Here is a 21,917-nt window from a genome sequence, read left to right on the forward strand (position 1 = left end):
TGTTTCTTATTATCCCTTACCCACCAGATGCCAAAGCACCTCTTCCCCTAATTGTGACAATCAAAAATGTCTATCTACATTTTCCAATATCCCCTTTAGAAGCAAAAATCACTCCTGATTTAGAAACACTAGCTTATAAATAAGCATCCATTCTCACAGAAATTTAAAAATTAAAAAAAAAATGGAAACAAAAAAATCAATAATGTTTTCAGTCAGCACATTTTCTGTGTCTTATGAAAACTATTTGAAATGTTCATATTTTATTACATATGAGATAGAGATGATACATTGGTGATCCTGAAAAAAAAATTAGCCCAACTTTTGAATAATAAATATATTAGCCTTATTGAGAAGAAATGAAATGTTTGATTTTATCTTACCCAACCAGACTATCATTGTATCAAGACCTATAATGTAGAATTGAGAAGCTTAATATAATATTAATATGGAACAAATAAGAATTGTGTTTTTTATTGGCCACCAAGAAGCAGTAGATGATAAGAGGTTTTCTGAGAGATACCCAAGACATCTCTGCATTTGAACTAATGTGTACTGGTAGACCCTCCAATCCTCAGTGCTTAAAAGAGAAAACCAAAACCATCTACGTTTCTGAACTTGTCTCTCCTTGTATGGCTCAGTGTATATTCAATCTTCCAGCCTTCCTTCAGCCCAAGGAATTAATATGACAAACTTGAAGGAGAATATAAACCTATGGACATCAACTATGACATTAATATTCTTCCCTGCAGAAACCTTTTAACTGTGTGCTGTCTGTGATATTGACTAAACATTCTAGAAGCCCTTTTGATAAAGTTCTGCATCTTATTTCCTTAGAAATGGGTGTCACTAATTATTCATATTGACCTCAGAATTTGTTTACAACAACTAAAAAGTAAACAAAAGGACAAAAGCTAAATACTTACATAAGGAAAGATTTCTGGCAAATCTCTGGCTTATGCATTGTAACTTTCATTGGATTAACTGACAAAACAACTAGATAATATTAAACTGCAGTTGATCCTTGAACAACATGAGTTTGAAGTGTATGAATCCATTAGTATGTGGATTTTCTTAGATAAATACAGTATAGCACTACAAATGTATTTTGTCTCCCTTATGATTTTCTTAATAGCATTTTCTTTCCTGTAGCTTACTTTATTGTAAGAATACAGTATATGATATATATGGCATACATAATACATGTCAATTGACTTTATATTATCCATAGGCTTCTAGTCAACAGTAGTCTATATGTAGTTAAGTTTGGGGGGAGTCAGAAGTCATATGTGTATTTTCAACAGTGTGGGAAGATGGGAGGTGGTGGTCAATGCCTCTAAGCCCCGCATTTTTCAAGGGTCAACTGTAGTTAGCTCTAAAGAGCTGAAAGTTTTACATTTTTCTCTCATTTAGTCCAGATTTGAAATTTCCGTGCAGTGTATTTTCCTTCAGTTTTAGCTTTCTATGAATCTCGATTTGTAGTGACCCTGATGAAATAGGGTCAACACCACCAGGTGTTGGGTATTTTTATTGTAGTTAATAGCTCAATACACTCCCGAATCAGTTAAAAGCATGCTGTTGAAATGAGGTCTATCATCATCATATTCCCATATACGACTAGGAGCAGAAGATATCACACATTCAAATCTGTTCCATTTTAGTATTTATTTAATCTCAATGTCCTTGGACAAGGACAAAATCTAATTCTAATAGTAATTTACTCAGATAACATCTGACTAATAGCTTGCTTCTTCTTGGATATGATGTTGCAGGTTGGGATTTGAAAATAAAAAAAAAATTACAGCTCCTATCATAAGGAACTGATATTTACTTATTACAAACTGAGTTTTAAGTAACTATACACTTTGATAGAGTTAAAAAAAAATGAGTAAGACATGAGATCTGCTTCCAAGAAGAGCAATGTCAATTCATAACACTGACAATATGTTAGAGATTGCATTCCACACCCCCTCTCTCATTTATTTACTAATTCAATAGGTACTCCTTGAGAACCTACTATGTGTAGCCATAATGTAATAAGATTGGGATACATCAATATACAAAACAGGCAATATTTCCTATCTTTGTGGAGCTTCATATTCTAGAAGTGGAGACAAATGTAGACAGTAAAGATAGTAAATAAGCAAATTTCTGTTAGAAGAGTTAAGGGACTCAAAAGTGACATTTTATTTATTTATTTATTTTTATTGGTGTTCAATTTACTAACATACAGAATAACACCCAGTGCCCATCACCCATTCACTCCCACCCCCCGCCCTCCTCCCCTTCTACCACCCCTAGTTCGTTTCCCAGAGTTAGCAGTCTTTACGTTCTGTCTCCCTTTGTGATATTTCCCACACATTTCTTCTCCCTTCCACTATTATTTATATTCCCCAAATGAATGAGAACATATAATGTTTGTCCTTCTCCGACTCACTTACTTCACTCAGCATAATACCCTCCAGTTCCATCCACGTTGAAGCAAATGGTGGGTATTTGTCATTTCTAATAGCTGAGTAATATTCCATTGTATACATAAACCACATCTTCTTTATCCATTCATCTTTCGTTGGACACCGAGGCTCCTTCCACAGTTTGGCTATCGTGGCCATTGCTGCTAGAAACATCGGGGTGCAGGTGTCCCGGCGTTTCATTGCATTTGTATCTTTGGGGTAAATCCCCAACAGTGCAATTGCTGGGTCGTAGGGCAGGTATATTTTTAACTGTTTGAGGAACCTCCACACAGTTTTCCAGAGTGGCTGCACCAGTTCACATCCCCACCAACAGTGTAAGAGGGTTCCCTTTTCTCCGCATCCTCTCCAACATTTGTTGTTTCCTGCCTTGTTAATTTTCCCCATTCTCACTGGTGTGAGGTGGTATCTCATTGTCGTTTTGATTTGTATTTCCCTGATGGCAAGTGATGCAGAGCATTTTCTCATGTGCATGTTGGCCATGTCTATGTCTTCCTCTGTGAGATTTCTGTTCATGTCTTTTGCCCATTTCATGATTGGATTGTTTGTTTCTTTGATAGAATTTTTGAGGAGGCTTTTACTGAAAAGTTATCATTTAAGCAAAAAATTGACAGAGGCCAAGAAGCATCATGGAAACACACATGAGATTGATGGAGAATGCCTGTGAAGAGGCCTAGAGAAGAATGAGTTGGGAGGAGAGTCCTGTGTGAGCTCGTCAGAAACGATATGTTTTGGCAGATTACCCAGAGTTTTTTTAGGAATGAGAAGGGATCTTAGCCCTCTATTCTGAATGGACTTTAACCAGAGGAAAAACGTGAATTGAATTTCGTTTTTTTGTTTTTTGTTTTGTTTTGTTTTGTTTTGTTTTTTAAAGCCTCCGAAATGCTTTCCTGAGTTAGGAGATATTAATGTAATATAAACCATACATTATGGTAGCTCAGTCCAAGGTGCTAACAATAAAAACAATGAGGAATGGTAGGGTTCTGGATATGTTAAAAGTAGAATTAGCCAGATTTCATGAAAGATTTTCTTTCTTTAACCTACTTTCTAACCTGCTCTCTTCTATTCTTCACCAAACTTCTTGAAAAACAGCCAAGACTCATAATCTCCACTCTCTGCCCCATACATTAACCCACCCATCAATTAACTGAAAATCTTCTTACTGATGTTTTAATTCTTCATCTTGTGGATTGCTGCACACTGCTCAAGTTGATCACTGTTTTGACAAGTATCTGACAATTATTAGATGGTCTCTAAATGGTTGGAGTGGCTTCTAGTACCTTTTCTCTGAGTCCCTTTTCTTCTTGTTTTATATGCTTTCCTGAGATTATCTTGTTTGCTGTAATGACTTCTGTGATCAACAAATATTTTTTCTCAATCTTCCCAAACCATAAAGTTGTATTTATTTTTGGTTGGGGAACTTATCTGCCTGGCCTCCAAATTCCTTAATCTCAGTATATCCAAATAGAGCTCATCTTATTCAGAAAGGCTCACATCTGCAACCCCACCTTTTATTCTCCGTTTCACTAATTGTTTTTTTTTAACAGTATCAAATTATTTATTTTTTTCTATTTATTTTTTTATTGGAGTTCGGTTTGCCAACATATACCATAACATGCAGGGCTCATCCCGTCAAGTGACCCCCTTAGGGCCCATCACCCAGTCACCCCAACCCCCAACCCACCTCCCTTTCCATTACCCCTTGTTCGTTTCCCAGAGTTAGGAGTCTCTCATGCTCTATCACCCTCACTGATATTTCCCACTCATTTTCTCTCCTTTCCCCTTTATTCCCTTTCACTATTTTTTATATTCCCCAAATGAATAAGACCATATAATGTTTGTCCTTCTCCAATTGACTTACTTCACTCAGCGTAATACCCTCCAGTTCCACCCATATCGAAGCAAATGGTGGGTATTCGTCATTTCTAATGGCTGAGTAATATTCCATTTTAAATGTAGACCACATCTTTATCCATTCATCTTTCGATGGACACCGAGGCTCCTTCCACAGTTTGGCTATTGTCGACATTGCTGCTATAAATATTGAGGTTCAGGTGTCCTGCCATTTCAATGCATTTGTATCTTTGGGGTAAATCCCCAGCAGTGCAATTGCTGGGACGTAGGGCAGGTCTATTTTTAACTCTTTGAAGAATCTCCACACAGTTTTCCAGAGTGGCTGCACCAGTTCACATTCCCACCAATAGTGCAAGAGGGTTCCCCTTTCTTCACATCCACTCCAACATTTGTTGTTTCCTGTCTTGTTAATTTTCACTATTCTCACTGGTGTGAGGTGGTATCTCATTGTGGTTTTGATTTGTATTTCCCCGTTGGCAAGGGATGAGGAGCATTTTCCCATGTGCTTGTTGGCCATGTCTATGTCTTCCTCTGTGAAATTTCTGTTCATGTCTTTGGCCCATTTGATGATTGGATTGTTTGTTTCTTTGCTGTTGAGTTTAATAAGTTCTTTATAGATCTTGGATAATAGCCCTTTATCTGATACGTCATCTGCAAGTATTTTTCCCATTCTGTAGGCTGTCTTTTAGTTTTGTTGACTGTTTCTTTTGCTGTGCAGAAGCTTTTTATCTTGATTAAGTCCCAATAATTTATTTTTGCTTCTGTTTCCCTTGCCTTCATAGATATATCTTGCAAGAAGTTGCTGTGGCCAAGTTCAAAAAGGGTGTTGCCTGTGTTCTACACTAGGATTTTGATGGATTCTTGTCTCACATTTAGATCTTTCATCCATTTTGAGTTTATCTTTGTGTGTGGTGTAAGAGAATGGTCTAGTTTCATTCTTCTGCATGTGGCTGTCCAATTTCCCCAGCACCATTTATTGAAGAGACTGTCCTTTTTCCAGTGGATAGTCTGTCCTGCTTTGTCGAATATTAGTTGACCATAAAGTTGAGGGTCCACTTCTAGATTCTCTGTTCTGTTCCATTGATCTATGTGCCCGTTTTTGTGCCAGTACCACACTATCTTGATGACCACAGCTTTGTAGTACAACCTGAAATCTGGCATTGTGCTGTACCCAGCCCTGGTTTTCTTTTTTAATATTCCCCTGGCTATTTGGGGTCTTTTCTGATTCCACACAAATCTTAAGATGATTTGTTCCAACTCTCTGAAGAAAGTCTATGATATTTTGATAGGGATTACATTAAATGTGTAAATTGCCCTGGGTAGCACTGACACTTTCACGATATTAACTTTTCCAATCCATGATCATGGGATATTTTTCCATCTCTTTCTGTCTTCCTCAATTTCTTTCAGAAGTGTTCTGTAGTTTTTAGGGTATAGATCCTTTACCTCTTTGGTTAGGTTTATTCCTAGGTATCTTATGCTTTCTGGTGCAATTGTAAATGGGATTGACTCCTTAATTTCTCTTTCTTCAGTTTCATTGTTAGTATATAGAAATGCCACTGATTTCTGGGCATTGATGTTTGTATCCTGCCACACTGCTAAATTGCTGTATGAGTTCTAGCAATCTTGGGGTGGAGGCTTTTGGGTTTTCTATGTAGAGTATCATGTCATCTGCAAGAGGGAGAGTTTGACTTCTTCTTTGCCAATTTGAATCACTTTTATTTCTTTTTGTTGTCTGATTGCTGAGGCTAGGACTTCTAGTACTGTGTTGAATAGCAGTGGTGAGAGTGGACATCCCTGTCTTGTTCCTGATCTTAGGGGAAAGGCTCCCAGTGCTTCCCCACTGAGATGATTATTTGCTGTGGGCTTTGCGTAGATGGCTTTACAGATGCTGAGGAATGTTCCCTCTATCCCTACACTCAGAAGAGTTTTGATCAGGAACGGATGCTGTATTTTGTCAAATGCTTTCTTTGCATCTACTGAGAGGATCATATGGTTCTTGCTTTTTCTCTTGTTGATATGATCTATCACGTTGATTGTTTTACGAATGTTGAACCAGCCTTGCATCCTGGGGATAAACCCCGCTTGGTCATGGTGAATAATCTTCTAAATGTACTATTGGATCCTATTGGCTAGTATCTTGTTGAGAATTTTTGCATCTGTGTTCATCAGGGATATTGGTCTATAATTCTCATTTTTTGGTGGGGTCTTTGTTTGGTTTTGGAATTAAGGTGATGCTGACCTCATAGAATGAGTTTGGAAGTATTCCATCCCTTTCTATCTTTCGGAACAGCTTCAGTAAAAGATATGGCTTCTTCTTTAAACGTTTGATAGAATTCCCCTGAGAAGACATCTGGCCCTGGACTTTGTGTTTTGGGAGGTTTTTGATGACTGCTTCAATTTCCTCCCTGGTTATTAGCCTGTTCAGGTTTTCTTTCTTCCTGTTCCAGTTTTGGTAGTTTGTGGTTTTCCAGAAATGCATCCTAGAAGATTGCCTAATTTATAGGCATATAGCTTCTCATAATATGTTTTTAAAATCATTTGTATTTCTTTGGTATTGGTTGCGATCTCTCCTTTTTCATTCGTGATTTTATTAATTTGAGACTTTTTTGTTTTTAATAAGGCTGACTAATGGTTTATCTATCTTATTAATTCTTTCAAAGAACCAACTCCTGGTTTTGTTGATCTGTTCTACAGTTCTTCTGGTCTCTATTTCATTGAGTTCTCTCTTCTCCTGGGTGTAGGTTTTATTTGCTGTTCTTTCTCCAGTTCCCTTAGGTGCAAAGTTAGCTTTTGTATTTGAGTTTTTTCCCAGTTTCTTGAGGGATGCTTGCTTTGAGATGTATTTCCCTCTCAGGACTGCTTTTGCTGTATCGCAAAGATTTTGAAGAGTTATATCTTCATTCTCATTAGTTTCCATGAATCTTTTTAATTCTTCTCTAATTTCCTGATTGACCCTTTCATCTTTTAGCAGGATGCTCTTTAACCTCCACGTGTTTGAGAGTCTTACAAATTTCTTCTTATAATTGAGTTCAAGTTTCAAAGCATTTTGGTCTGAAAATATGCAGGGGAGAATCCCAATCTTTTGGTATTGGTTAAGACCTGATTTGTGACCCAGTATGTAGTCTATTCTGGAGGAATAAAGTTGCATTTGGATGTAAAGTTCTGCAAATATCTGTGAAACCCAGCTTGTCCAGTGTTTCCTTTAAATTCCTTGTTTCTTAGTAATGTTGTGCTTAGAATATCTGTCATTTGTAGAAAGGGCCATGTTAAAGTCTCCCAGTATAAGTGTATTATTATCTAAGTATGTCTTAACTTTGGTTATTAATTGATATACTTGGCAGCTCCCACATTAGGGGCATAAATATTCATGATTGTTAGGTCTTCTTGTTGGATAGATCCTTTAAGTATGATATAGTGCTCCTCTTCATCTCTTACTACAGTCTTTGGGATAAACTTTATTTATCTGATATGAGGATTGCTTCTCCTGCTTTCTTTTGAGGACCATTTGAATGGTAAACAGTTGTCCCTTTTATTTTCAGGCTGGTGGTGTCCTTAGGTCTCAAATGAGTCTCTTATAGATAGCAAATAGATGGGTCTTGCTTTTTTATCCAGTCTGAAACCCTGCACCTTTTGATGGAATCATTAAGCCCATTCACATTCAGAGTTACTATTCAAAGATATGAATTCAGTGTCATCATAATACTTATTCAGTCCATGTTTTTGTGGATTATTTCTTTGGGCTTCCTCTTTCTTTTACAGAGTCCCCCTTAATATTTCTTGCAGAGCTGGTTTGGTGGTCACATATTCTTTCAGTTCCTGCCTGTCTTGGAAGCTCTTTATCTCTCCTTCTATTCTGAATGAGAGCCTTGCTGGATAAAGTATTCTTGGCTGCATGTTCTTCTCATTTAGGACCCTGAATATATCCTGCCAGCCCTTTCTGGCCTGCCAGGTTTCTGAGGAGAGGTCTGCGGTTAATCTAATATTTCTCCCCTTATAAATTAGGGATCTCTTGTCTCTAGCTGCTTTAAGGATTTTCTCTTTCTCTTTGGAATTTGCAAGTTTCACTATTAGATGCCGAGCTGTTGGACAGTTTTTATTGATTCTAGGGGGGGATCTCTCTATCTCCTGGATCTGAATGCCTGTTTCCCTCCCCAGATTAAGGAAGTTCTCTGCTATGATTTGTTCAAATATGCTTTCTGGTCCTCTGTCCCTTTCGGCACCCTCTGGAACCCCAATTAAACATAGATTTTTCCTTCTGAGGTTGTCATTTATTTCCCTTAACCTTTCCTCATGGTCTTTTAATTGTTTTCTCTTTATTCCTTAGCATCCTTCCTTGCCATCAACTTGTCTTCTATGTCACTCACTCTTTCTTCTACTTCATTAACCCTCGTCGTTTGGACCTCCAGTTTGGATTGCATCTCATTGAATTGATTTTTAATTTTGGCCTGATTAGATTTAAATTCTACAGTTATCCACTCATTGCATCTGTATCTTTGGGGTAAATCCCCAACAGTGCAATTGGGAAATATCAGAAAGGGAGACAGAACGTAAAGACTGCTAACTCTGGGAAACGAACTAGGGGTGGTAGAATGGGAGGAGGGCGGGGGGTGGGAGTGAATGGGTGACGGGCACTGGGGTTATTCTGTATGTTGGTAAATTGAACACCATTAAAAAATAAATTAAAAAAAATAAATTCTACAGTTATGAAGTCTCTTGAATCCTTTATACTTTATTCTAGAGCCACCAGTAGCTTTATAATTGTGATTCTGAATAGGCTTTTAGACATCAAACTGTAATCCAAATTCTGTAACTCTATGGCAGAGAGTACTGTTTGTACTCTTTTGTGATAATCACCCTTTGTGATTCTTTCTTTTGTGGTAAGATCTTCTTTCTAGTCATTTTGCTCAGTGTGGTGTGGCTAAAAACAAGTTGTACTGGAAAAAAGGAAGAAAAAAAAGAAAAACAAACAGACAACAACAACAACAAAAAACAAGGGGGATATCCTCTGGTTCTTTTTTTTTTTTTTTTTAATTTTTATTTATTTATGATAGTCACAGAGAGAGAGAGAGAGAGGCAGAGACACAGGCAGAGGGAGAAGCAGGCTCCATGCACCGGGAGCCCGATGTGGGATTCAATCCCAGGTCTCCAGGATCACACCCTGGGCTAAAGGCAGGCGCCAAACCACTGCGCCACCCAGAGATCCCTGGTTCTATATACTGTAAATCCCTCGACTTCCCCTGGAGCTTTCCAGCGCTGCTGGGTCCAGAACTTGCTCTTCCCCTGTCCTTCCAGCTGGTCTTCTGGGGGAGGGGCTGCTGTGCTGACTCTCAGGTGTGTGAACCTGGGGGAGCTGCCCTGCCCTCTGCCAGGTACCAGGCTCAGTGGGAGCTGTTTACCCCCTGAGGACCCTGTCCCCTGGCACCCCCCCCCCCAGGGCACAGGGTGACACCAGGAGGAACAACCCCACTGGCGGCGACCAGCCCTCCAGCCCTGGAGTTAGCTCCTGCAGTAACCACGGCAGTCTTCCAGTCCGCAGGGGCCTGGATGCTCCCGGGCAGGGGGCGCTGACCTGCACAGCTTGGGGGCGCCGGTGGCAGGAGCGTCCTCACCGTCCTATGTCCTCCCCGCCTCCGCCTGTCCCTGGGGGAGCGCAGGATCCCCGCTGTGTCCCCAGCACCCTGGGTCCGGGGCCTGCACCCTTGGCATCGCTCCTGGGGCCGTGGCTCCCGAAGGCAGCAGGGTGCAGCCCCCTCCGCCCAGAGCCACCCCCAACCCCCGGCTTCTCCCCGAGGCCCCCCAGGTGCTCCAGCCCTTTACTGCGCTTGGCCGCGGGGTGTGGGGCGCTGTCCCCGGGGCACCTCCTGTTAGTGACCCCGGGAGGCTGGGGACCCCACCGCCCTCCTGCGGTCCTGCCCGGGTTCCTCGCTGAGCCTTTCCCTCCGGGAAGAGTCCGGTGCGGATTGTTACAGTTCCCGCTTCCCGGGTGGGCTCTCCTGTCCCGGGGCTCCCGCCCCCCTTAGCCCGGCTCCTCGCGGGGCCCCTGCCCCACTGGATTCTTTTTATTATTTTTTTTTTCCGCCTTCCCACCTTGTTAGAAGCGCAAACCCTTCTCTCTGTAGCATCCCAGCTGTTCTCTCCTTAAATTTCAGGTCCAATCGTAGGTGTGCAGGATGGTTTGGAAGTTACCTAGTGAGTTGGTGGGGTGCGTGGGGTGAGGCCCCTGCTCCTCCGCCTGCTTGCCCCGCCCCCTCACTAATTGTTAACATCAAGTAAACAGCATCAAAGGCTAAAACACTTATCGCTGCTCTTCTTCCTGGTACTCTTATCCTCAATCCCAAAGTTACCAAATTGGGCTGCTTCTAAGTCACAAGTATCTCCCATGCTCACTTTCTTCTTTTCGTTCGAAATCCCATTAACTTATCTTTCTCATTATTTCTTACTTAGAACATTCTAAAAACATGTATATAGACTCTCTGCTACAAAACTTTCTCTAATTCCTTCCTTAAAGGGAAGAAGGTGCCTAACATTTCCATAGTTTCACGATTCCATTTGTGAGAATATTCAGCGCCTCAGCTGTGGCAGTCTTGTGCCACAATCGCCCAATCTGCCATCCCTGTTTTCTGACACGCCCATTTCACCTCAGTCTTGCTAAAAGTCACACCATTCTCCATACATCTCAAATTATTTCAGATACCATATCCATGTTTAATATGATTAATATATAAGGCTTGAAAGTACTTCCCCTCAATTCCTAGAAATAATGCTATTGGCTCTTCAAGGTGCAGCTAAAGGTCCCCTCCTCAGTAAAATGATTGAATGGTACACTTGTTTGGAGTCCAACATAAGTAACCTTGAAGCATCCTCAACCACTTCTACTCTTTCTGAAACCTTGTGCAGATTTTTTTACTTCAGTTGTTCTTATAGGTGAAATGAGAATGGTTATACCTATCTTATAAGATTATTAGAGCATTAAGTCAAATAATGAATACTACTTGTTTAGTAAAGAGCCTGAAACCTAATGAATACTGAATAAAGTATAGCTTTTGATAATTGTTGTGGTAGTGGTAGTAAAATAGACTTTCCAGGGTATGGCTCTTTTATTTATGCTTTGAGAACATTTTATTCATACCTCAGGATTGTCTTTGCAAGTGAACCATACAATTTCTACGTCCTCATTTCCAAAAAAAAATTGGCTTACTTTGGGGAATGAGGAGCTTAATTATTTTATTCATTTTTGTATCTGCATCCAGCACAGGGCCGAGTACAAATGATTGCTTACTTAAATGTGTATTGTATGAATCACAAGAGAAGATTTCTCTTAATATAATAGTGAAAGTGAAGAAAAAACAATGATTTAATAAAAGTTTTCTTTTAAACCTGATGCAAATCTATAAACAGCTCATACTGATGACAATAAAACTTATACTAATTGTGGGCTACAGCACATTATATCATTTGATTGCCACACAACCCTCTGAAGTAGATATTATTCAACAACATAATTTATAGTTGAAGATATCAGTACAAGCATTAAGTCATTGGCTCAGTTGACATAGGACATAACTGATAGATTGTAATAAAATCCAGAGAGTTTTCCTGTATATAACAGCAATTAAATATCGATCTCTGGTACCATATTCTTTCACTCAATCATTTTGTCAGGTATTTACACATTTCTGTTTCAAGCATTTTACTACATGCTGAAATAAATCAGTGAACAAGGCAAACAGTGGCCTAACCTAACGTAGCTTTAAGACTAGAGGTTTGTGTTCACAGTATGGCAGGGCATACATGCTAATAACACTGCTTCATGTGGGGTCAGTTTTAAGTAAAAATCCAAATGGAAAATAAAAACAAAGTGTATGAGAATAACCTGATTTTGAAGGCTTATTCAATTTTTTTAAAGATTTTATTTATTTTTTCATGAGAGGCACAGACAGAGAGGCAGAGACGCAGGCAGAAGCAGAAGCAGGCTCACTCCCTAAGCTGAAGGCAGGCGCTAAACCACTGAGCCACCCAGGGATCCCCAGCTTATTCATTTTTTTTGACATTATAAGAGAAGCTTACATATTTTATCTCATTATAACTTTTAAAATTTTACAAAACCTCGATTTCATGAGGAAACCAAAATCCAGGGGACTGAATCATTTGACCAATGTATCACAGCTAATAAATACAGTATGCATGATTGAAACACAGTACTTTCTAATTCTGAAAGATCATACCCTTTCAAACATATAGAAACTTCCAACTGACCTATGGCCATGCTCCTACTTTGATTTCAACTTGGACCCAGTAAGAGTAGACATAATCAAAATATCTCCTCCTACTTTCAACTCAGCCTCTCTATTTGCAACACAAGGTAAACAAAGATGTCATCTGCAAAGAAGTTGCTAGAAGATGGGGATATATATGCCATACATTTCTCCTAGGAGGAAGACACCCCTCCCATCAGAGTTTGGAAAAACTAATATTTAACCAACTGCATGGAGGCCACTGAGCTTTTAAACACCTATTTCTTAATAGAGTTGTCCCGATTCATGTGTATGTAGGACTTGTTACAGCTTGCTGTTTACAGCAGACCTATACCATATTTGTAGCACTCCACTATTGCCCAGATTCTCAGAAACCTATTCAAAATATATACCCCTTGTGGATCCTCCAACTAGTGTTTATATATCTCTTTTCATGAAAATTAGTCATCACAGACCATTTCTTCAGTGATGTATAAAATGTGCAGAAGTATTTACAGATAAAAGAGATACTATGCATCCTTCCTCTAGTCACTCATTTTTATTTTTATGTGGTTTATATCAACCAGTTTCATCACCTCACATAAATATGCACTCATGGATGATATTTGTATAACATTGTACAGTTTATAACATAATAGCATAATATTTTCTTTCACAATTTTCATATGACATAGCTGACTCTAAAATGATATATTATTTGCAAATGACTACAAGTGATATAACCAGTTTTGTAATAAAGCTTTTTATTTACAGATCATGCAGTTCTATTGATTTTTTTCATGATTTAAAACATTTATACTCTTTAAAATAATAAGGAAAAACAATGGTAGTATATTTTCATGTTACAAATGATCACTATACATCCATATTTTTCTTTTCTGAATTTAACATATATTAAAAGTCAACATGGATTTTGTGGGTTGACAAGATATTAGAGCCTCGGGAATGTTGATTAGCTTAAAAAGTACCTATCCCAGGAAAAATTTTTTAAAAAGTAAAATGCAACCATGTATCACACTATTCCCTACTTTTAGTTATATCAAATATGGCTCTGAAATAATTTTAAATTTCACCAAAATTCCGGTTAAGCAGGGACTCTGTCATCATGAATTAGCTTCCCATTCCTAAAGGACATATATATATTCACATGGCAAAACCCTTCTGATAATCTCTTCATTCAATGCTTAACTTCTTTTTCTTTTCTACTAACATTAATAACAACAATAAAGTTAGTCCATTTAAAGTCTTCTCTACATTCTCTACATTTGAAGTTTCTGACTAGTTCTCAGCCAAATGCTTAGAAAATACTAGGTACCCAAACACCTGCCACATGGAAATGAAACATCATTCTGAATTTCATTTAGGTTCTGTGCAATTAGGTTTTATGAGTTAACATTATATAGTTTTAATCTAAATTCAATTTATACTCTAAATGGTAATGAAATTATTTTGCTTTATTTTTCCTGACACGCATACAAAATTTAATATTCAAAATATACTTGTGATAGCTATGTTTATTATATTCTATCATGCAGATAGAAGGAATGACTAATCCAAGATAACTAAATATTATGACAAAATTTGGGGTAGGGAAGTAACCCTGGCTTCCGAGTATCTTTCCTAAAGGCATTAGTTTTAGTACAATTGAATCAAGAGAAACAAAATCCTAACTAACAAAAATATTTGCTTCCATTTTAACGCATGAACACAAAGCTATGAGTTTGGAAGATATCCTTCTTTGCATTGTCTTTGGTGACACACAGCAAACTGTTAGACTAACATGGGGATCCTCTTTTTACTAAATGCTTAATGTATAACACAATGTGTTTCCTGAGCATATATTTTGTGTTTTGTTTCCTCCACAAACTACTCTATTAATAAGTATTTTCATGCTTACTGTATTATGATTATCACGATATACTAGATAGGAGATAACAAAGAATGAGAAGAAAGCATCATTATTATATAAGGTTTACATTTTGGCTGTAACAATAAAAGTTTCATAAAAATGTCAAAGAAAGGGGATCCCTGGGTGGCTCAGTGGTTTAGAGCCTGCCTTTGGCCCAGGGCACGATTCTGGGGTGCCAGGATCGGGTACCGTGTCGGGCTCCTGGCATGGAGCCTGCTTCTCTCTCTGCCTCTCTCTCTCTCTCTCATAAATAAATAAATCTTTTTTAAAAATGTTGAAGAAAAATACATATAATTAATTACTAGGTTATGCTATTCATTCATTATTACTGTAGACTGGTGAGAGGGACATATCCATTTGCTCTACTAAAATAAATTTAAATTAGGAGTATGATCTGAAATGGAGAAGAAAGCATTGAACAAATAATACTGTGAAGAGGCAATCAGAGTAAATTTTAAAAATTGAAAAAAATAATGAAAATAAAAATTATAGATTTTTTAAGAGATCTACAAATATCATCTTAATGAAAGAATGGGAGGGTAAATCTGGTCTTCATAAAGTAGGAAAAAGAGATAGGAAGGCAAGAGCCCTCAGGAGCCAGCTAAATTTTAGTACTGATGTGAACTGCAAGATACAGACATACACATATGTGCAAGTAAAATGATTGTAGCTCAGTCACTCTCTGCAACAACTGCTTAATTTTTCCATGAAACTGCCTAACATACCAGACTCTCCATATCCCCCCACACACGATCATATAACTAGAACAGATTTTCTTGTTCCCTCAGTAAGAAGACTCCCAAGTGAAAAATTAGATTGATGACTTTACATATCTTTCTTGATTGCAGCCAGAAGTAACTTTGATCCAAAGTATAGATTTGAGAGATGTGCAAAAGTGAAAGGAATATGTAAAACATTTTGTGATGATGATGAATATGATTACGGATACTGCATTAAATGGAGAAATCAGTGCTGCATATAAACTCTGGAAAACAGAAGTACTATTGAGCATCGAAATCTGGAACAGAGATGCATCTTATTGACTCAAGAGTGGGTAGAAAGAAAATGTTTGCAATGTTTAATAGAAATACTCACTTTTAGACCTTCAGTATCACTGTTCATATATAAATAAAAATAATTTAGTTTCTATTCTGTCTATTCATTGCCCATTTTCTTTGTATGTCAGATGGATGAACATATTAATTAAACAAGGGATCAGACTCTAGTCGTGCTTATCATGTCATTATGGCCATGTTGGCATCCAGATATTCATGCTATTTATCTGAGTTGTTCTGCTTCCTCTCTAAACTTATATATGGGACTTTTATTGCCAGTTTACTATGAGAATCATGGTTATCTTCATACTTGCTTTTTTCCACATTAAAATCTCTCTGAATATAATTTTAACTCTTTCCTAAATGAAAATGCATGTTTTCTCTTTTTCACATGTGAAGCCTTCCAATCTTGGCTCACCTACTGATTTTTTGTGTGTGCATCTAACCAGTTCCTATGAGATGACAATTTGATGACAGAGTTTAATAGTTCTCAGTTGGGCAGTTAAATACTATCCATGGCACAGCAAAGGGATAAATAATAAGGTGAGAGAAAGAGAGCAAGCTCTGTTTACCCACGTAATCATTTATTTAAATGAAATTCCACAAGTAACTGCAGTCACAGTTGTTCTTATTCCAGCAATTTAGGACTGTGTTTGGACAGCTAAACTGCCTACTCCCAAAGGATGTCTTATTGAGAGAATCTTTAATTTTGCTGGGGGAGGAACTGGAATGCCACAAGCCATGTAGAGTCTTAGGGAGGGAAGCTCAGTAAGCTGATGAGTGAACCTGACCAACTACACAGAACACCTCTCTCCAAGGTCCACCACAAAAGTCTAGCAGGATTGGTTTTGTCTAAGAGGAGTTGTGAGAAAATTCTAGATGTTAGAGAATTTCAGTTTTCAAAAGCAGCTCCTATGACTGTGCAGGGGATACATACATAAATAGCTCAGGAAATGTCACAGTGAGCCTAGGGATGAAGACACATGTGTGGCCTCCCTGAAGGCTATATTATTTATCCTAGAGATCTTCACTGAGGAGAGGGTGGCCTTTGTATTTCCAAAAGTTGTGTTGCTCTGGGGGCCAGGGATGAGAAAGTGGCATTTAGTTTAACAGAAGGTTGTTATTGTGCTTAAAACTGTTTAGGCTTCTCTACCTGAATTATTTAAGTTATATTGTATACATATATTGATATATATCAATACACAATATGACTTAATTTCATCAAGACACAATGTTTCTAGACTGATATGTCTAGAGAAATAGCATTGTCTTTGTGAAAGTGCAGTACTTTCGCTGACTCCAAGTTTTTTGAAGATACCACTAACAAGAATTAAACTTTTCTCATACTTAGCAAGTCCCAGGAGGTAAGAATTATCGGTTCCTTCATTTTAACAACACAAGATATGAGAAGGAATATCTTTTAATTATTTTCTACTAAGAAATCGTCTACTGTGAAGATTGTCTTTTCTTTTTCAAAGCATCCTTGGGCACTTGGGTGAGTCACTCAGGTAAGCACCTGTCTCAGGTCATGATCCCCAGGGTCATGGGATTGAGTCCCACATCCAGCTCCCCGCTCAGTGGGATGTCTGTTTCTCCCTCTGCCCTTCTCCCCTGCTTGTAATCTCTCTCACTCTATCTCCAATAAAAAACCAAAATCTTTAAAATAAATAAATAAATAAATAAATAAATAAATAAATAAATAAGCATTGTATTCTATAGGGTCAGAATTCCATGAGGTAATATAGACATGTTTATAGAAATATTTATACTTCCAAATTGTGGACGTAATTACTTTGTATCTTGAATTATAATATTCTAGGAGTCAAAGGATCATTACATTAATTCCATTACTACACTCTATAGTCTAATCTTGCTGGACACTGTAGTTGGAGAAAATTTTGGCTGTAATATTTAGCAGCATATATTCATCCATGGCAATAGTTTACAGTTCGATAAAGATCAATTTGCCTGTTTCTTTTATTTATTATTGTTTATTGCCAGTTTATTCATTTCTACTAAGAGGAATACTAATTTAGTATTCTCTTTCGGATACTTCAGGGATATCATGTCCATTAATGACTTCTCTGAATATTATCTGTATTACCTTTCTAACTGTAAGTGAAACTGATTCTGTGAATACTGACTGTATTACCTCAAAGAAATATTTCTTAGTAAGACTTCTTCAACTAGGGGATATGTCTCCAAATTGGTTGTGTTACCAAACATGCACTGTTTAAGTACTATACATAAATACAAGTGCTCAAGTAATTTTTTATTTCAATTTTTACTGTGGTTCATGACCTAGACTTCTTAGTATGTGCCCTGATATACCACCAACCCCTTGAAAAACCTCTGGTATATGTTCAATTAATAACTGTTAAATGAGTGTTTCCCAGGGATGTATTGATTTTCCTCCTATGGGCTGATTCTGATTTTTTTTTTACCAGTAACAATATGTAACTGATTCAAGTTCTTTACAGTTGAAGATGAAGTCTTACCTTTTAGTTTTAATTTTATAGGTTACAAATTTGTTATAAAGAATCCTTAGGCAAGTCTTTTTCATCACTTTGGATCTCACTTCTCTAACCTGTACTTTGGAGAGTTTTATTCTCAAAATACCCCCTTATGTTTAACTATCTACTTATCACTCTGTGATTTGTTTTTTAATGTTACTGTACTGCCAAGGTTAGCAAACTATAGTTCATGGGCCAAACCAATACCTTCTTCTTGTATGGCCTATGAGAATAGGCTAGTAAGTACTTGATGTAAATATAGATGACATTATTAATTGATTTTATGATAGGAACTGCTAACTTCAAACATCAATTAAGAAAATGTTATCCCACTCTCCTTATTAGATCTATATCCTCCACCCAATAAAATTTATATGCAATCATTCTTACTATCTATTGAATTTTTGTCAGTTAAAATATTTGGAAAATTGTTTTCTCTCTATTAAGTTACTACAAAATATCCTTGATTTCGCCTCTTGGCAACAAAGCCTCAAATATTTGCCCTTTACAAAATTTACTTGCTTGTCCCCATACAGAAAAGAATCAGTAAAGTTTTCAGGTGCAAAACGTGATCTGTGAAGCATCTGTTTTAGCATTACCTGAGAATATGCTAGACATACTAATTCTTAGGCCTTAGATATACTAAATCAGAAACCCTGGAGGTGGAGCCCAGCCATATGTATTTAACATGCCTTCAGACTTGGTTATAATGCACAGAAAATTTGCTGGCCATTGCCTAAAAATGTTCTTAACTATTGCATTTTGAAGCAAAATCATGATCATTTAATGTTTTACTAAGTTGGATCAAACTTCAAGAACTCTTGACATATAGTCCAGTAGGAGAATAAACATGTCAAGTAACATATCTTTCTTTGGAGAAGATATAGGCAATAGGAAAATATAGAGAGAAATTTTAGATAAGGAAATTAGAATTCTGTCTCGCATATTTATGGTTTGTCAATGGGTGTTGCTTAACCTAAACTAAGTAAAGGGACACTCAATCAGTGTATGTTATTTTTTTCTACTTTCTCAATTGTTCTTATTTATTTTTATAAAAGTTTTTTTTTTACTTTTTTGTCTTTAAAACTTTTATAAAAATGTAATCATTGATATGATTATACTTTGGACACAAAATATAGTAGTTGTGTTGAAATGGCAATGCTGATTTTCTTGCTGCTTCAAAGGATGATGTAATGGTCAACCAAAGGAATGTGATCAAGATAGCTTTCATGTTCCTCTCAGCTTTGACTAAACTTCAGACGGATTTCTTCCTGACAAAAGGCCCCTGACCTCACTTTTCTTATTGAATTTACTTTAGAAAACTTTCAATTGTAAATTCTTTCTCTGTTCCTTTGAAATATATGTAAATCTTCCAGCTTCTCCTCAGTAGTACCAGAAATATCTTTCTCAAGGACCTGAGAATCATCCCTTTGAAATATACATTTCAAAGGACATAACACTCCTGTCTCTCAGTCTCTGTGAGAGGCTAAAAGCCTAACTTCAATGAGTGCCAGTTATCAAATACAGATGGCCTAATCACAGAGGAAAGCATTGGCAAACTCAGGGATAACTTGCTATGCTCAAGGTAGCTCAGTGATCAACCTTTTCACCCATGTCATCCCTTAGTGCTTTTCTACTTGGTCACACCAGACCTTAAGAGTCTTCTTGCATTTTGTTTCATTGGAATTGAGTTCACTTTCTCTCCTCTGTTGCTGCAGGCTTCAATAAGGTCTTCCTTGGCTGTTTATCTTCGTTTAGTTAGTGAAACCTTTACCTTGTCAAAATAAAATGACAAAAATTTGAATTTTGGATTTGAAGGATATGCTTAAGAAATATTCTCCCCAATAAAGATAGAAGATTTTACTTAGAGAAATCCCCTTTTATGGTAGAATGCTATATATACCAGATGAGTTACGCATATAGATGCTGTGAGAGGACAGGAGAGATTATAACTTTTCTTAGAGTGGTCACGGAAGACTTCATAGAGGAGGTGATATTTGAGGGGAAGGAGCTTCACATGTGTTTCAATTATCGGGTACTCCTAGAGTCTGGCATAGAGATTGGCCAAGGGTAGATACTTGATACCATTTTATAGAATAAGTGAATTGATACCTGGATGCCTACATAAATAATGAAGATTCAAAGACCCTATCTAGAGGAGTACTCATATTTAAGAACACAACATGGAAAAGAAAAAGATAGGGAGTTTTAAATAGTTATAATTGAAATAAAGTTAGAATTAAGAAAGGTATTTTCAGGAGGAGCAGTCATACATAATGCCAAATAATATAGACTATCTTGGAAGATGTGGTGTTTTCAATAAAGTAAGCATACGGTTTATAAATCATTTTAAAACTATGCTTACGAAGGGATTAAAATTAAATGTGAGAGCATAAATGCTAACATTTAGGAAAGAAAACTGATCTTTTGGACGATCTTCTAATTCATTTCTTTGCTCTTCTTTGCCAGGCTAGTTGTCCTCTACCACTGAGACATATCTGCAAAGCATCTCCTGAAGATAATTAGAAGCACAGGTTTTCTTGGTCATTCTAATTTTCTTAAATACCTTATATCTGATGTCTTATGTCTTATGTCTTAAATGCCTTATGCTTGATGCTATTGAACTTTTTTGTTTGTTTTTTGTTTTGTTTTTGTTTTGTTTTTTTTCTTTTAACTTCCATTGAGCATTGTTATTGGATTTTTGGTATTTATGTTGGTTAACTAAATTTCTTAGTGGCAGTAGCTTCTCTATGTCTAGACTGGAAATTTAAGGTTTGTTTTTTTAAAAGATATATTTCTTTATTATTTATTTAAGAGAGAAAGGGAGAGCGAGAGAGCGAGAGCGAGCGAGAGAGAGCGCGCGCGAGAGAGAGAATCTCAAGAAGATTCCATACTTGGGCAGCCTTGGTGGCTCAGTGGTTTAGCGCCACTTTCAGCCCAGGGCCTGATCTTGGAGACCTGGGATCGAGTCCCACGGCAGACTCCCTGCATGGAGCCTGCTTCTCCCTCTGCCGCACTCTCTCTCTCTCATTAATAAATAAATAGTTTTTAAAAAAAATAATAAAATAAAATATTAAAAAAGATTCCAGGCTGAGCTCAGAACCCAAAGTGGGGCTTGATCCTGTGACCCAGAGATCATGACCTGACCCAAAACCAAGAGTTGGACCCTTAACCAACTGAGCCACTCAGGCACCCCTGGAAATTTAAGTTTTTATGTGTTTTTAAACATTTTTAAAACCTTTATTAAAGTATAATTAACATCAAATAAAATGTTTGTGTTTAAATTTTCTCATATATGGAAAAACACATGAGTATTATTTCTGTCTGTTTCCGTCATGTATAAAATGAGGAGAATAATTCTTTTTACCTATGATAGACATCAATTTCTTTATTTGTTACATTTGCAACAAGTTCTCTAGTGCTGTGTCCATGCTGTACTTGCACTTTGGGGGAATGTGTCCCATCATTCTAGCCTCAGGGTCAACATTTTCTTACAAATCTTGCTTTTAGCCATAGTAATATTAAAAGTTCAACCTCTGACCACCGTGGTCCAATCAGTCTTTACCTGAAATTATTAACACCTTCCTTTGTAATCACACTTCCATAATAAAGTGATTTTGGTGCTTCTACTAACAAAATAACCCTCCCCATTCCCCAACTCTCTGATAGGCTAGAAGACCAATAGGAAGCCAATATGGAGAGAAGTAGATATGAGAATTACTGAGAAAGATTACTGTGAATGAATCCCATTATAGTTTTTCTTAGAGCAATCCCCACATTTGGCTTTCCTCTTTTGTTTGGTTCAGTTGGGTTTGTATGAGATTCATTAAAGTCTACATTTATATATTAATACTTAAGCT

General features: G+C 37.3%; 1 protein-coding gene across 2 annotated transcripts in view; it reads left to right on the forward strand.

Moving 5' to 3' along the window:
* Positions 1 to 21,917, forward strand: part of LOC144317397 (beta-defensin 110) — a 29,990-nt gene that overhangs the window by 6,861 nt on the left and 1,212 nt on the right. The window contains exons 1-3 of one of the 2 annotated variants that reach the window (XR_013383402.1): positions 15,549 to 16,087; positions 16,896 to 17,052; positions 20,527 to 20,591. Coding sequence is in view for 1 of the 2 variants with exons in the window: in XM_077903701.1 (XP_077759827.1) it covers positions 15,338 to 15,471 (134 nt within the window). In the remaining variant the exon portion in view is untranslated. The other variant, XM_077903701.1, reaches the window with a different exon arrangement.

This window comes from Canis aureus, chromosome 7, assembly GCF_053574225.1.
Source record: "Canis aureus isolate CA01 chromosome 7, VMU_Caureus_v.1.0, whole genome shotgun sequence".
Classification (NCBI taxonomy): domain Eukaryota; kingdom Metazoa; phylum Chordata; class Mammalia; order Carnivora; family Canidae; genus Canis; species Canis aureus.